Source organism: Patella vulgata, chromosome 1 (assembly GCF_932274485.2).
Source record: "Patella vulgata chromosome 1, xgPatVulg1.2, whole genome shotgun sequence".
Taxonomy (NCBI): Eukaryota; Metazoa; Mollusca; class Gastropoda; family Patellidae; genus Patella; species Patella vulgata.
In genome coordinates, this window is record NC_065879.2 from 80,799,796 (window position 1) to 80,815,992 (window position 16,197).

The window sequence follows — 16,197 nt, forward strand, 5'->3', positions numbered from 1 at the left end:
GAAGTTCTAATCAAACTTAATAAGCTACAGGCAGGTAAGCATGTTTCTTATTATTTCGGATCGGGAGAGAGTTAACATCCAATCGAGTCTCAACACAAACTAAGTCATTTGGAGACTAACATATTAAGGATCAATTTTAATTCAATTGTCCACTTGCGCGTAGGCGTCTTTATTTATTGTTGGACGTATACCGGAGAAAAGCCACGAGTGTGGGCAGGCGAACGTACTCCTTGTCACGTATAAGTGTGAACACGTACAGATGGCTCAATGACAGATCTTATGATCTAAAGCGCACGCGTTACACAAATCGCCTCCCCCACGTTTGAAAAGTGACCTAAACAAAAGAAACTAATTGTTGATATTCCGTTTATCTAAATCTTAAAGCATCTGACATGTTTGTGTGGATTTTTTTATAAACCTTATCCTGGCCACAATATAGGTTCATATGTATGATTACTTTTCGTCAAAACGTAAAGGAGCCAAATCTCTAAAATTTGGGACCTAGAAATTGACACAAGTGGGTCGCAAGGCATATAATAAATGTAATATGAATGTATATAAACTGATTTACATTCAATCGTTTCCGTTTTTACTCTAATTTCAAATCAGTTATTTTTGGAGTCTCAATCGAATGACAATCTCTAGTTTATGGTTATTCCAGTCTACACCTATAGTACTTATTGCGCATGCTTTCCAGATAAGACTATGGCGTCACCGTTTGACATGACTCGTGGAATATGTCTAGCCTCATTTTTGGAGTCCCTTGTTACAAATGGCACTGAAAAGCATTATGGTACACGATTCGTGTACCGATGGTAAAATGTTTATTTTGTCTTAACTATTGTATACCAGAAGCCCATATCTTTTCCCGGTAAGATCACATCATCAATGTTGATTTAAATTGACAAATAGTTCGTGTTTTCAATGTCGAAGACTTTAGATGATATTGAGTTAGACTTAGCTACTTTAACTTTCATTAATTTTAAAACGCTAAACCAATTATGACATAGAGGGTACATTAAAACAATATCGCACTGTAGCCAGTGGGGCATATGTCATTCATGTCAGTTGTTATCCAATCAAAGAATGATTTTTTTCATATTTCAAATTATCGCAGTTAACTGTGTTGTACAATCTGCCCTACTTAATTTGAATTATAAGTTTATTTCTTCCGTTTTGCCATATTGAAAATGAGTGTTGGGACGCATACAGCCAAGGTACTGGCCCCAGGCATTAACAAACATTTCACATTCACTGTTATTTCTATCATTGAATTGCTTTGTAAAATCAAGGATTAGACCGTTGGGCGCGGTGTCCTTGTTAAAATAAAACGTGTTTGGATATTAATTGTATAGTCTACATAATGATTTCATTGAGTAGAACATATAGACCCATTGATGAATTCTCAGCTGACAAAATACCTACCGTGGAGGGTGCAAACAAAGTATTGTCGATCGTATCGAGGACAAAATATTTAGTGACCTTTTCTAGCAAATTGTCCGAGAAAAATAACCTGCAAAGTCCATTGAAACAGTTTCTGACATTCTTATTTCTTATAGTCGCGCAATATGTCCGACAAAGTCTTGTCAAGCGTAGCGAGGAAATAATAGTTCTAGCAATTAAGCTGAGAAAAAACCCTGTCATTTATAAAACATTATAGATTAAACTGTATAAACGGTGGGGGCGCCGCTGTCCACTTATTTCTAAACAACCCGAACCTAGCTCCCTTACTAACATATTTGCTTATACTGTTCACAATAGAATTGTCTTCAAAGGCCAACGGGTCGTTCAAATATTTTATCACAGTGTATAGTTCCTTTATCAATTCCAGTGATAATACATGTACAAATATCTACAGTAAATGATTTGAAGGACCATTTTCTACGGACTATGCGTTTCGTAAATCCGGTTTTGTCATGGTAACATATGAAATCCCGATAAAAGCATTGATGATAAATTCAATATATTTTTATAATATATAATATATATATATATATCTTAATATTATTATTTAATATTTTAAAGTTGACCAAATCTGATCAGATTTTAACATGGAAAACAATTTTTTGCAGTAGATTTCTCTCCGCAAAAAGGTAAATATTTGTTTTATGTCATGTAGTTTTTTAATTTGACTGAGCTAAAGATGAACGTTTAAAGACCTATCATCAAATTTGGAACTTTAATCATCATAATTTCGTATCCATCTAAAAGTTCAGTCAATGAGTAATGTATAGTTTTATATTGCGCCAAACGTACAGTGATTTCTGCGAGACAAATTAATACATTGAGGATACTCTCATCGTTATCAAGAAAATAATCAACCAAATCTAAGATTACATACAATCGAGTAACAATAAGCTAACACGTCCGTTGTCATCTCTGCAGGTTCCGCCGACTATAAGAGATTACAGATCTTGATAAATACCGAAAGTTCATCTTGGCCCACGCCGGGATTCGAACTCACATAATGACAACTCGACTACCACACCCACTCACAGGCAGGCAAAGAATCTGGATACATGTAATAATCAAATTATTATTATAAGATAATTTATAATTCGCACGCCTTCACAAAAATGTGTTCAGTTAAATATGAAAAAAAACCCACTATAAAATAGAAACATGCATTTAATAATCAGCTATTCACTTTTCGAGTACTTTAGATAAGAAGCTAGGGTTTTTAACAGGTTTGGAAATATTCCAGATTTAAGCGATGCGTTTATAATATTCAATATAACCGGTAAGATCACTTCAAGGTGGGTTTTAAGGAACCGGGTAGGTATGGGATCAAGCGAACAGGAAGTGGATTTCAGGATCTGATTATCTTCGTTAATTTCAATTCATCTAGTTCACAAATACTACTCAAAGGACATAGTAGTAATAGGCTCAGAGATAATATCTTCGGCAGGTGCATTCGCGTTGAGACGAAATTTTTGATATTTTGTGTAATACTATTTGATAATTTATGCGAAATTGTATTAGACGAATAAAAGTGCACAAGAGGACGTGAGTTATAATGGTAGAACCGAAATATTGTATTTGTTTTTCCTGTTGATATTATTTAAGATGCAGTATATTAAATCACAACGTGAAGCTGTCATTAATGGGGGATGTCTGAGTGGCATTAAAAGATACATACAAACCAGTTAAATAATTGCAGAGAAAATACTAGACGACCAAGGGCTGTTCCAAAATATGTAGTAAGAAACGATGTGCCGAAGTGGTTTTCTGGGAGTGGTAGCTTATTCCAACACTAACGACGAAAACTCAGATAAATTAAAATTGTACTTTTAATAAACGAATGTCCAAAACTGGCTAACGGTCACAATAACGAGATAGGTATCGCTAGGGCGAGCCGTACTTAGACTAAAGTTCAATGTAGAATAGAGAACATATATACAAGCTTAAGATTAAAATAATTATATAATAATATTTGATCAGAGATGTTAAATTGTAAATAGGAAACAGATGTTTAAATACAGAAGAAGATATCGACATAGCAAGAACGCGTGTTAACTATATTATTACGTAATATATATCGTTACATTAAGTATAAACCCAAACAGTTAAAAGACCAGAAACATTAGCGAGATATCAATTCGGACATTGGTCAATTGCTATTTTGACTAAAATTAAATAGTAATAAAATATATAGAAAGACACACTATAACAACACCCCGTCGTCCCGAAAAACGCTTTTCTCCGTAAAAGCAAACAATAAATCACACACAGTAGGTGTTTAAATTTATTATAGACTAATTCAATTAATAAGATAAAACCTACAAAATATGGTAGACTAAACATAACACTAAGGAATGAACAATTTAAATTTTGAAGACAACAAATTATCCATTCTATTTTAAATATAAAATGGTGAACTTAATAGGTACATATAAATGAAATATTAAATCAACACTTTATAAAATCCCAATAGGAAGGACATAATGACAGAGATATAACAGGTATAAATTCACATAATGAACCTGTAGTTCATTCTAACATCAATCCAGTATGAGAAGTTTTTTTTATATATAATTTATATGAAATAATATTGAGGGGAATAAATCATGTTGAATAAAATTATCCTCCATTTGAAGAGGATAAAAGTGACGCTTAATGGTCTTCCTGTGGATGAAAAAATAAATAAATAATTTGATATGATATGTCTGGGTTGAAGAACAAGTGTAGCTATCACTGGAACTTTCTAGCACTTATACATATTGCTGTGTAGTGGAGAGACCAATCATATCTCATTAACAATTTCATTCATCGTATTTCCCTAATAGATCGAAGTTAACTTTTAGTGAAATATTTCTTCTTTTTGTGTCGTCTTAAGGCATTTGGTTTGTAATTATTTTTGAAATTCCTACGGTGGATTTCGTCAATATTTTCTTCTGGTTCCACAGTTTTAGATTTATCATCCCATAGTATTTGGTACTGAACTTTATCCCTATACTTTCGTTTTCTTCGAATTCTAATAAAGTTATATGGCCTGTCCGTATCCACATTTATACCCTTAGTCCATCGATTTAAATGTTGAAACATACTTTCTGTATTCGCTGGTCTTTCGTTGTCCGTTTGACAACTCTGGTTCACACTTTACACGGAACACATTATTTCCACCGAAACCAAAGAAAAAACGAGGGGCGCTATTATCGCTGTGTGTTATTTCTTAATTTCCTATTTTCGAGTTGATTTTGGCTTGTATACCGTGTTGTCGCCTCACATTTTGTCGTAACTTCTACTTTTCGACTTTTCGACTTTCGTGTTCTGAAGAGGCGAAAAGTAGAAATTATGAATGGTAGTTATAGGCTTCCATAGTTTTCAGTTATAAAGATTAGGGAAATTGATAATCAACATGTAGCGAATATCACACTCAGTTTCAACCCTATTGGATCACTGCTTCTATTTTGAAAGCCTTGGAAATCACGCAGGTCTACCCTACATAAGTAGACTGGTGCACACAATTTGGTAAACTTTTGGGATTTTATAAAGTACATCTAAATAAACGCAAAAATGTAGAAATACGTTTTCTTGCAATTTTTTAGGGGCAAAATCATAAATTGACTGTACTATCAAAGTTACTATGCGGTTTGTTAAATTATTTTTCCAGATTATTCGTGATAATGAAGTTTTCTTGGTTAAAGAGACCTGTGTTTGCCGTTGTTTGTTTTTATGGAATATTTATTACCTGGTACTTCACTATACAACCTCGGTAAGCGTGTCATAACTTGTTACACCAAAGAGAAATTTATTATAGATTTTAAAAATTCTTAATATTAATAATAATAAGGTAATCTATCTTTTATATTTCAGAAATGTATTGGATATAATTGGTGTTCAAGTTAATCAAACAGGATCGTCACTGCCAACTCGGGTTGACCCAAAGCATTTTATATACAAAGCTGATATAAATGAGCTGTTAATAAGCTTAACCAAGAAGTGCGACAACTGCCCAATTAAATGTCCCACTGAACTTAAAGCCATGTCCTCGTGTCGTGGAGAAGCGTGTCTTTGTTTTAAGTCAAACCCAGTCATGAACTTTGAAACACGTTTTGACAACACAATTATAGCCAACGAAAGCTTGTTACCATATGAAATAATGACATTGGATGACCAACCCATAAAGGACATACACCAACTTCCTGATGCAAAAAGATCAGACGTTACAACAATAGTTCCGAAAGGCGATATTTATAATGTTGGTGAAGATATAAAGATTAAACTGCAACTCTATAATGGATATGGTGACAAGGTTAAACGCGGTGGTGATGACATACGAATAAGAATGTTTGAAAGATCTAAACAGATGGGAATAGCTGGTCGCGTTAAGGATTATAATAATGGTACATATATCATAACTATTCCTACTTTATGGACTGGAATAAACAATGTTATTATATATATTCCGTATTATCGAGAAGAGCGCTCCACTTTTCTTAAATGGTTGCGTCAATTGAATGCAGTGTTCTACTACAAGGCTAGTTTTACAAATGGTGCCGAAAATCAGTCAACGTTATGTTCTTCGCGTCCAAATATACCCGGATATAATGTTACGTGTAATATGACGTATGAAAATGGCGATGATGAGTGGTATTGCGGGGCCCCGCCTTCCAGAAATCTAACATGTAAAGACGTAGAAACGTTAAAGGAATATCACATGAGAGATCTAGCCATAACGAAACCAGAAAAATATTTAATGAGAAGGTATTTGCCAAAGAATCTCGATATTTTAACCAAGTACAGCGGGACATTTATAGACATGCTCATAATGACATCATTTTTAATGCCCCAACATCGTAATGATTGGGAAGAAAAAATGAAATGAAATGAAATATCCATTGATAACTCATGAGCAGAGACTTGTCCTTTAGTTCTCGACATTTTACTCTGTTTTACGATGAAAAATCGAGTATTCGAGAAGTAGTGAGGGCTGACTTGATCTCGTGGCCGCTTCAACATTGATAAATAAAGTCGACAAACCGACACCACGACAACCCGACATTTCTACGCGACAATACGACATTTTTACGCGACATTACGGCATTCTTAATGTCGTGGTGTCGGGTGAAAATGTCGTAGTGTCGGGTTACAAATGTCGTGATGTCGGGTTGTCGTGGTGTCGGGTTATAATGTGATGTCGTAATGTCGGGTTGTCGCCTTATGAAGGGTGACACCACGACATGATACCAATCAGCCACCATAGTTGTATGCAAACGCACAATATAGTAAGAAATTCTCTACCAATGTTGTATGCATTGAATTGAACTTTCTAAAAAAAACCAAAAAACAACTGACAACTGTAAGTAAAAAGTAAAACACTAGACAATTTGTCGATTATTTGATAGTTAGCCAGCGAACTGGGTAGACCCATACAAATAATCGTCGATAACTGTTATCTGGTTAACGAGTTGACAATGCTCTTTACTGTTGCTATTGTAATACATGTATTCGGTTTAAATTTAACCGTTTCCTATGTCCTTATTTCAGCATGGGCGTATTATGCCGTTACACTGTAGGTTCCATCGTTCGTCAATAATACCCTCCTTTACGCAACAGAGACTACAACTATAGCCGGTTTTATTCCAAGAATGGTGTGAATCATTGGGGTCATGAGAGATTGGACCATATCAATATTCAGTGTTCCGAGACATTCCGGAGTTACCCCCTTTTCCTATAACCTTGGGAAAGCGATACAGGTTACCAATACTGGGCGTTTTACAATCCTTTGTTCTGGAGTTATTCCCCTTCTTAGAAAATACTGTCAACACTGTCATAGAGATCAGAATTCTTGATATTAGTTTTCCTTTTGAATACGTTTGTATCTATGCTGCCCCGCAAAGAGTAAGGCTGTGTCTGCGAAATGGTCATTTTGAGAAAATCGACTTTAAAGTTTGTCACTTTCTTGCATTCTTTCGATATAACTTGTCGATTTTCATATTTTTCTCTATGGGACTGAGATAAAGCAGATACGGCCCATTTTATGACTCCGGACCATTTCTGGTGCCCATTGTAAAACCACGGTGAAAAGCAATATCTTCATATGCTCTCTAATTGTTTCTGTGATAAATAGATAGTTTACAAACTGGGTATTTCAGCATAAATATTGTTCTAGACATTTCCACATTCAGTTGAGTCCAAACCCTTGACGTAATTACAGCTTTACTCCTTAGTTATACCAGAGCAAGTTACATTTACTGCGAACACCTCGTCTTTAATTTGTAATATATGTACCAAGGAGAACGGCAGTGTCTACACTTACTGCTTTTCTCCATAGTTATACCAGAGCAAGTTACATTTACAGCCCTAATCGACACTGTGCATCTCTTTACCTAATTGAGATACAGGAATGAAAGATTTACATGTGATAGAACAGGTCCTGCTGATCACGATACCAAAAACGTATTTTGGCCAAAAGTGTAGATACTGCCTTCTTCCTTGGCACGGCAGTATGGCTGTTAAACCCCATTTCATTTCATTTCTTCTGGACACATTATTTATAAGTTCATTTGGCATTTCAGCGGTGATACATTCAGGGTGTTTGCAAAGGTTACAGTTATAGTAAAAGGTATTTGCAGTTTTATACATAATTTTATAATCATCTTCAAGTACTGGTTGGGGGAAACAAATATTTTGAATATGGACCTTGACTGGGTAAAAGCCATGTACACAGACGGCAACAGGTATTTTGCGAAAAGTCCAAGATAAGATCATCGCTTTGGTGCTATTGGCATCACAACGGTACCCTTTTAATTTGTTCATCGCCCCACACGGAATACATTACCACTACACGCTTTAGTGAATCATATCGTTCTCATGTCGTTAGCTACGTTAACCTGGGGTAACTTTCATGTTCTAATTTTACGTAGACGTAGTTTGAATTAGTAACGAGAAGGATCTGTAAACTGTAACACGTGGTGGTGTTCAATGCCCTCTTTCCTGCAGCCTGTAGAACTGTGAGTCTTTTCTTCAGTCTGCAGAACAGTAGCAGATACATTATGAACGACAAGTTTAGTCAAATTACTTGGTTATGAACGGGGTTATGGGTGATTGAAGTTTTGACAAGATAGTCTCGATTGTCAAGTAACAATGCTACGATAATAAACGAAGTTCCAATTATCCATTTTAACATTAAATTAGTAAATGGCGAGAGCGTTCTAATCCATTCAATATCTTAGACAACATATGGCCAAGAGACATTATTTTGCTGTTGTCATGTTAATAATTGTCTAAACAATAATTTATATAACATTTGAAGCTAGAAATAAAATCTGCAATAGGCCGATTTAGATCCTACATAAGGCATCTACCGTTACTTTGTTCCACCAGTCTGTGGATCAGTTTAGTCTTTCCATCAGTGGAACAGTGAAGTCCCGGGCGTTCTTTATACGAAGAGCATATCCCCAACCGCGTAAATGATTTTGTTTATTGTATTTCTAATGACAATTTACCTTCGTTGACAGGACGAGAGAGTGACGAGAGACACCTACTGCCTTCTTGTCACAGATTACCAAAATTCAAGACCTGGGATCTGTCACTTCCAACAGGATATGTTTCAAAAGGACGATATTTTCCAATGAATTGTCGAATTAACAGAACTAATGAAGACTTCCAAAATTGTTTAAAAAATACAACTCTTATTCTTACTGGAGACTCGACTACAAAGAATTGGTTTACGCGAATGATTCCTTTCATTGGATGCAAATTAACCAATGGTAACTTGGGGTTTGATCGACGAATTTGGTCCAAATTGGCTGAATGTGTGAATAAAAATACGAACTTTAAAATGCAATGGAAAGCCCACAATATGCCTATATCTACATTGAATATGGAAAGATCGTCCACGGAAAACAGACTGCGAGCTAAATCCATTGGACAAATGTTGGATGAAATACCGACTGAGGGAAAACATATATTTGTAATTCATATAAATGCCCATTTAGGTCGTACTCATTATAATGTAATGCGCAAAATACTTCACCGTATTGCTGTAGTTCTACGTCAGACGATGGGTCGAAATAAACAATTATTTCTGGCAATTAAAGGGCCTAGTATGTTTAATAGAAGTTGGAAGCCTGCGATGAACGATTTTAGTGGCCGATTTTATGAAAGAATTATAATGGAAGAATTTTCGGAATTTCGTGAGCGAGTTGTATATCTAAATATTTGGGATATGAATATGGCTTATGGAGAGAAAGATCTCCACCCAAAGGATCCTATGTTGTGGAACATGCTACGGCTTTTGTTTGGGCATGCCTGTTCTTAACGTAAGACCCAGGTTGGAACAAGAATTACTAATTACAAATTTAGTTTTTTATATGTCCACATTCATAATGTCTCTGTGTTTTATGTGTCTGTGGGCCGCCTACAGGCCGCAATTCTGATTTTCTTAAAACTTTGCATACTGATTCCTTATACCCTTAGGATCATCCCTATTGTTTTTGGTGCATGCCCGAACCTCAGGGACAGAGCCACGCCGATTTTTGTTATTTGTTTGTCTGTCGTCTACAGGCCGGATTTCTTAACGGATCATCTTGAAACTTTGCATCCTTATTCCTTATACCCTAAGGATCACCCCTATTGTTTGTGGTGCATGCCCAAGCCCCAGGGACAGAGCAACGCCCATGTTTTTCTTTGTGTGTCGGCTACAAGCCGCATTTCTTAATGGATCGTCTTGAAAACTTTTCATACTTATTCCTTATACCCTAAGGATGATCCCTATTGTTTTGGGTAAATGCCCTACCCCAGGGGAACAGCCAAACCATTTTTTCTTTGTGTGTCGCTTACAGGCCACAATTCTTAATAGATCGTCTTGGAACTTGGCACATGTATTCTTCATAGCCTAAGGACGACAACTATTAAATTTGGTGCACGTCCCGACCCGTAGGGTCAAGACCACGCCCAATTGTCATGTCTATCATACAGGTCTCAATTCTGAATGGATCATCCTTGAACTCTTGGCATTTGCATTCCTTATAGCTTAAGGCCGGCAAATATTGATTTAGGTGCATGCCCCGATCCCAGGGGCAGAGCAACACCCATTTATTTGTGTTTAGTGTGTGAAGGCCACAATTTTGAATACATTATCTTTGAACTTGGTATACGTATTCCTTATATCCTAAGGACGGCAACTATTGATTTCGGTGCATGCCCCTACCCCCAGGGGCAGAGCCACACCCATTTATTTGTGTTTAGCGCCTGAAGGCCACAATTTTGAATGGATTATCTTGGAACTTGGTATACTTATTCCTTATATCCTAAGGACGGCAACTATTGATTTTGGTGCATGATCCACCCGATTGGATCGTGCCACACACTTTTTGTTAATCTTTGGTCTAAATGATCTACAACTTGCAGTTATTAACAGATTTGGATCCAATTCGGCATGATCTATCATAGGGTTGCACCTATTTATATTGTTTCATATCCAACCCCCCAGGGGCCGAGCCAAACCCAACTTTTGTGTTTATGGTCTACAGGCTGCAATTCTGAATGGATCATTTTGGAACTTTGCACATTTATTTCTTATACTGTAAAGACAGCAATTATTTATTTTGGTGCATGCCCTGATGACCCCTAGGAATGTGGACGTATATGCTCTTGTTTTAATTTTGTGTCGTCCTTTCTCTATTGCATGATTTTTATAGTATTCCTGACGTAGTCCAACACTCGATAGATGTTCGTTTGCCATTTATTTGGGGTTCACGTGGCTAAGTGGGCAAGACGCTGGCTCGCTAGCCTGGAGGTCGGGTGTTCGATCCCTGCATTGGCCGAGAAAGTTCGTCCAGATTTTCCGGCGTGGTTCCCCCTTGTCAGTGATGCAGGACGGAGGGCCTGATAAGGACAGCTGTCTAGTCCTTCGGATGAGACGAAAAACCGAGGTCCCGTGTATATATTGGAATACACGTAAAAGATCCCCTGGCAGTTGGAATTCGATATAAGACTAGGCGATAATGCCGCTGCCCGGGCAAAATTTCCCTCATAGCACACTGTATGGCGTATGCCCGTCTTCATTAGCCCAGTATAGGAGCAGAACAGTAGGACGTTAAACCCCATTTCATTTCATTTCATTCCATTTATTTCACCAAATATTTATGTAATGGTAGTGTGATAGAGTAAAGTATAACTCTACATTTAAATACATAATATTTCACAATTAATAATGTATGTACATGTAGAGTTATACATTACTCTATCACATAACTCCTAATTGTATTTCTATATCACCTTTGGCAGCGAAAAGTCTAAAAGGCATTTTATCACAACCTTACGCAGCACACATTTTAGTGTCGCATCATGGTCAATACCAAGTACTTCTTTCTGGTAATTGCAGTATTTGATATCATTTAAATTTTTCAATTTTACTTATTCAATGTGATTGTATTTAATTTTCAAATATGTATATTATTTATATAACTTGCGGCTAATTTTTGTGGCAAATTACAGTTCTTTCGCGGACAAAAGAATGTTTCAAGCCATGGGGGTATGTGATAGAGTAAAGTATAACTCTACATGTACATACAACATTAATTGTGAAATATTATGTATTTAAAGTTTTATTTATATTTTATTATTACTACACATGTTCATTTCGTATATACATATATTTTATTATTATTACGCATTTCTTATAGTCGTTAATCAACCCATAATCTTGATAGACTAGTTGTAAATTAATCTAATTGTTTTAATTACCAAAACGTCTAGAGATATATAACTTAAGCACATTCAAACTGTATTCTTATAATTAAATCTATTGTGCTAATTGTTTAATGAGTTAATCCTAGGACGCTCTAAATCAGACCTGGTTACCAACATGTATATAAACTCAAGCAGAGTGCAGCATATATATTCACTCTGGAAATAAACATACATGTTGAACAACCTCATATGATTTAGAGACTAATTTACTTTTAGGATAATTGAGAACGAAACAGCCAAGCGAGTAACAGCCACTCCCAACCCTTACGTATTGTAGTAGAATCGTGATGCACAGGATTCCCTCCATATACAACGCAACAAAGCGGCCCGTTCTCAGTAGTTTGATATACTAAATCCATTGTAGTAATATATATTCCTTGAGTGGCATTTAGCAATTGATTTATGATATAATACTAGAACACTTATTATGGATACAATCACTTGATTTATTGTACTGCAACGTTGCAACTAGATTTTACAAGTCGTTTTCAAGCAAATATCTAATGTACAAATGAGACATATCATGGATGAAATATATATATATATATGTACAATCAACGATATCACTAATTAATGAGCTATATAGACAGGTGACAAAGATAACTTTAATGTTTTTATAAGAATATAAGTCTGATTGGAGTAAGTTTTTGATGTTATTGGAATGATATAAGCACGTTAGGTTAACTCGAGTGACATTATAATCATTATAATCATATCATATTAGGTTTAGTAATAAAGTTTTAAACAATTTAACCGCCCGGTAATTTGAATATGTGGTGTCTTAATTTTTAGAAAATTTACTATTTGATTCCATTTATGGTTTAGTAAGTTTCAAAATATAGAGGTTACCAATCATAACAAATACATTATTGTTTGTGTCGGTGACCGTAACTTAAATGATCTGATCACAGGCTCTAGGAAGATAAACGCCTTGGTCACGATTGAGGGACGGGATATGTCGGCGTATCTGGATGGCCTCATGAATTTTCCTCGTTCTTTTGCCATGCTGGTGTATTCTGTACGTTTTTACCTTTGACCAATTAACTTTGTGGTTACGATTGGTTAGTAGATGGGTGGCGACAGCCGAGTCACCGTTGGAGGGTGTAGGTTTGTGTTGGTCCACCCGTTTGTTTAGAGGGACTCGAGTTTCCCCTACGTATGACGCACCGAAGCTACAGTGGATATGGTAAACACAGCCTTTGGGTTGATGAGGTGTGGTTGGGTTCAATTTTCCATTTGCTTTTAGGATGTCCTTGGTGCTTGACCCTTTGATGAAGTTTACTCCAATCCCTGGATGCTGGTGTAATATTCTCCTTATTTGGTATGATACCTTGCCGTTGAATGGGATTGAAATACGTACAGGTTCTTCTGGAGGTGACGGTGGTTTCGGGTCTTCTGATAGGGTTTTGTTAATTATTTTCTGTACCACTTCTTGTGGGTATCCATTGTGTTCGACGAATACTTCCTGTAGGTGTCGTATTTCATCCTCGAGGTTGGTACTACTGCATAAGTTTTTGGCTCTCTTCACAAGGGCTGATATCGTGGCTAGTTTGGTGCTGTAGGTGTGGCTTGATTGGAAATGGATGTATTGGTCTGTGTGTGTAGGTTTGCGGTAACCCTGGTTGTGGTAGTTTGCTCCTCGGATTTGACTTTGACATCAAGAAAAGATAGACATTTATTAGTCTCGGTCTCCATAGTGACGTTGATACGTTGATGCTGGTTGTTTAGGTGGTTTAACAGATCGATTGGGTCGTCTTGATCTTCCAGTATAACAAACGTATCATCAGCATTTCTAGCCCAGAAGATTGGCTTGATAGTGGAAATGTGTAATGCTGATTCTTCAAAGGCTGTCATATAGATTTCAGAAATCCGTGGTGACAAGGGGCTTCCCATTGGCAGCCCGTGGATCTGTTCATAGAAATTGTCCCCCCCATTGGAAGTACGTCGACTCAAGGCACTCTCTCATTAGCATGATGACGTCATTTGTGGTGAGGGTTGGGTGGATCGGTTCATCTAATTCATCAAGTCGTTTCTTCAATACATTTAAAGCTTTGGTTCTTGGGACGTTGGTGAACGAATCCACGACGTCATATGATATCATTTTTCCATGTCTATTTAGGTTGTTGAGTTTCATACAAAATTCTGCGGAGTCTTTAATGAAGGAGTCTGCGTGCTTGCCTAGAAAGGAGACTTGTTTTGATAAATACTGAGCGGTGTTGTAGTGGACAGAGTCTCTGGAACAGACTAGTAAACGGGCTTTAATATGAGAATATGAGAATTGTAACAATAGTATGACCTGGACATAAACGATTAGATATCACGTAAACCAACTGAAATGTGTGGTATATTGATACCATAAATAAATTATAGCTTAATAAACACATTTGCCATGTGTCTTCTTCATTGGCAGAAATATATAATATCCTCTCTTGTTTATGAAACGGCACAAACAGTGATGAGAGGTATTTTGTGGACCAAATTAGTTAATATTCCCCGCCCGTATTTGGAAATTGGAACTTTGACCAGGCCATGACACCGCTTTCCATATTCAACCGACGGATAGTGCTACACCATACGGCGTTATAAATTTGTAATCACTATGTATTTTGTTATATCTATGCTTAGTATTGTGATCTCAAATGACCATGCTCAGAGTTGCTTTGTGTTCCATTCTTTGATTTTAACAATGCGCATACGGTGTGTTGAATACTCAATAATGGGGATACTCAAGTCCTCTTTTTTGTTAAGGAAATACACAGCTACAATATATTTGTCTCGCATGCTACTGTGCATACAATTCCTTCGCTTCATCGCGATTATGTATATTTTGTCCGTGCGATATAGCCACTTCAATTGTCAATTTGATGGCATCTGTCGTCTTATTCTGCATATGTATCCCAATTGAAGGACAGATTTGATCATGTGTCAAATAACATAACTGATTAGCAGGAATCACAAAAAATAGTATTGCTTATAACCTAAGTAAGAATCTTGATTATGGATTAGGCCAGTTGATGTATGTTCTCAAGCCTTCATCCTCCAGCTTAACTTCAAATTCACACAAAATCAAGACCGATTGATGTTGTCCTTTGGTTGTCCATCAGATACTCGATCGAACCATTACATTCTTGCTACACTGGATTGCTTTCGGACGTCTATTCTTTTAACAGGTTAAAGCCATGCTTGGCAAGGTCAACTAATTTTTAAACTAACGCTACCCATATTGATTAACTGACAAAGAATCTGTGTAATGTTCCAGCTGATAATGCCCATAATCTTACCGAAATTAATCATTTATGTTTAATTATGACTGATGAAAATGATATTGTAATACACTCACCCAATGCAAATACACACCCTTCTAATCGGATCACAAAAAGCCGGTTAATTTAAATCAGTATGTACATAATAGTGATGATAATCATAATCTTGCTATCCCATTACCATTTAACCCGGCAATGTCATCCTTTAAACAAGGTTTCTACCAGGGTTCAAGAGTGGTTCCTTATAAGTTTTAATTACCATACATCATACACGGGCAAGTCATAGATCTTCTTGAATCCCCGTAAACTCATGCGCTACATTATTTGCCATTGGCTATCGCCTTATTTAAGACTATAAACTCCAAGTTACAGGTAGCATTGGTACAAATAGATTGATTCACATGTAATATTGTTAGTGTAGTTTTTATTCAGAAACCCACCTGTACATTATCCTTAACATAGTTATCTATAACACGTGGTTTAGTACACTCATAAGGTTCGGGGCATTGTAAATGTCCATTTTATGCCTAGGTCCCCCAATGAAAATATAATAATTAAAATGGACCTGACAGCACACAGCACTATTTCAATCACGGCTGACATTGCCGGCCAAAAACACCGAACCGCGTGTTTGTACGCCAGAAAGTACACATCCGCTTCGGCACTCATGTGCATACTTCACTCGAGAAAAAACGCAGCGGAAAAGTCGCTCATCGAACAATTTTTGTTTTAC

At 36.5% G+C, this 16,197-nt stretch overlaps 1 protein-coding gene across 1 annotated transcript; it reads left to right on the top strand.

The window, feature by feature from the left end:
• Positions 1-5,695: 5,695 nt before the first annotated feature.
• LOC126808645 (uncharacterized) lies at positions 5,696-12,152 on the top strand (the record flags this gene model as incomplete). The annotated part of the gene is made up of 3 exons (XM_050533551.1): positions 5,696-5,790; positions 9,604-9,682; positions 12,135-12,152. Coding segments are annotated over 3 exons (192 nt in total), but the record flags the coding sequence as incomplete, so codon positions are not given.
• Between the last annotated feature and the right edge of the window lie 4,045 nt (positions 12,153-16,197).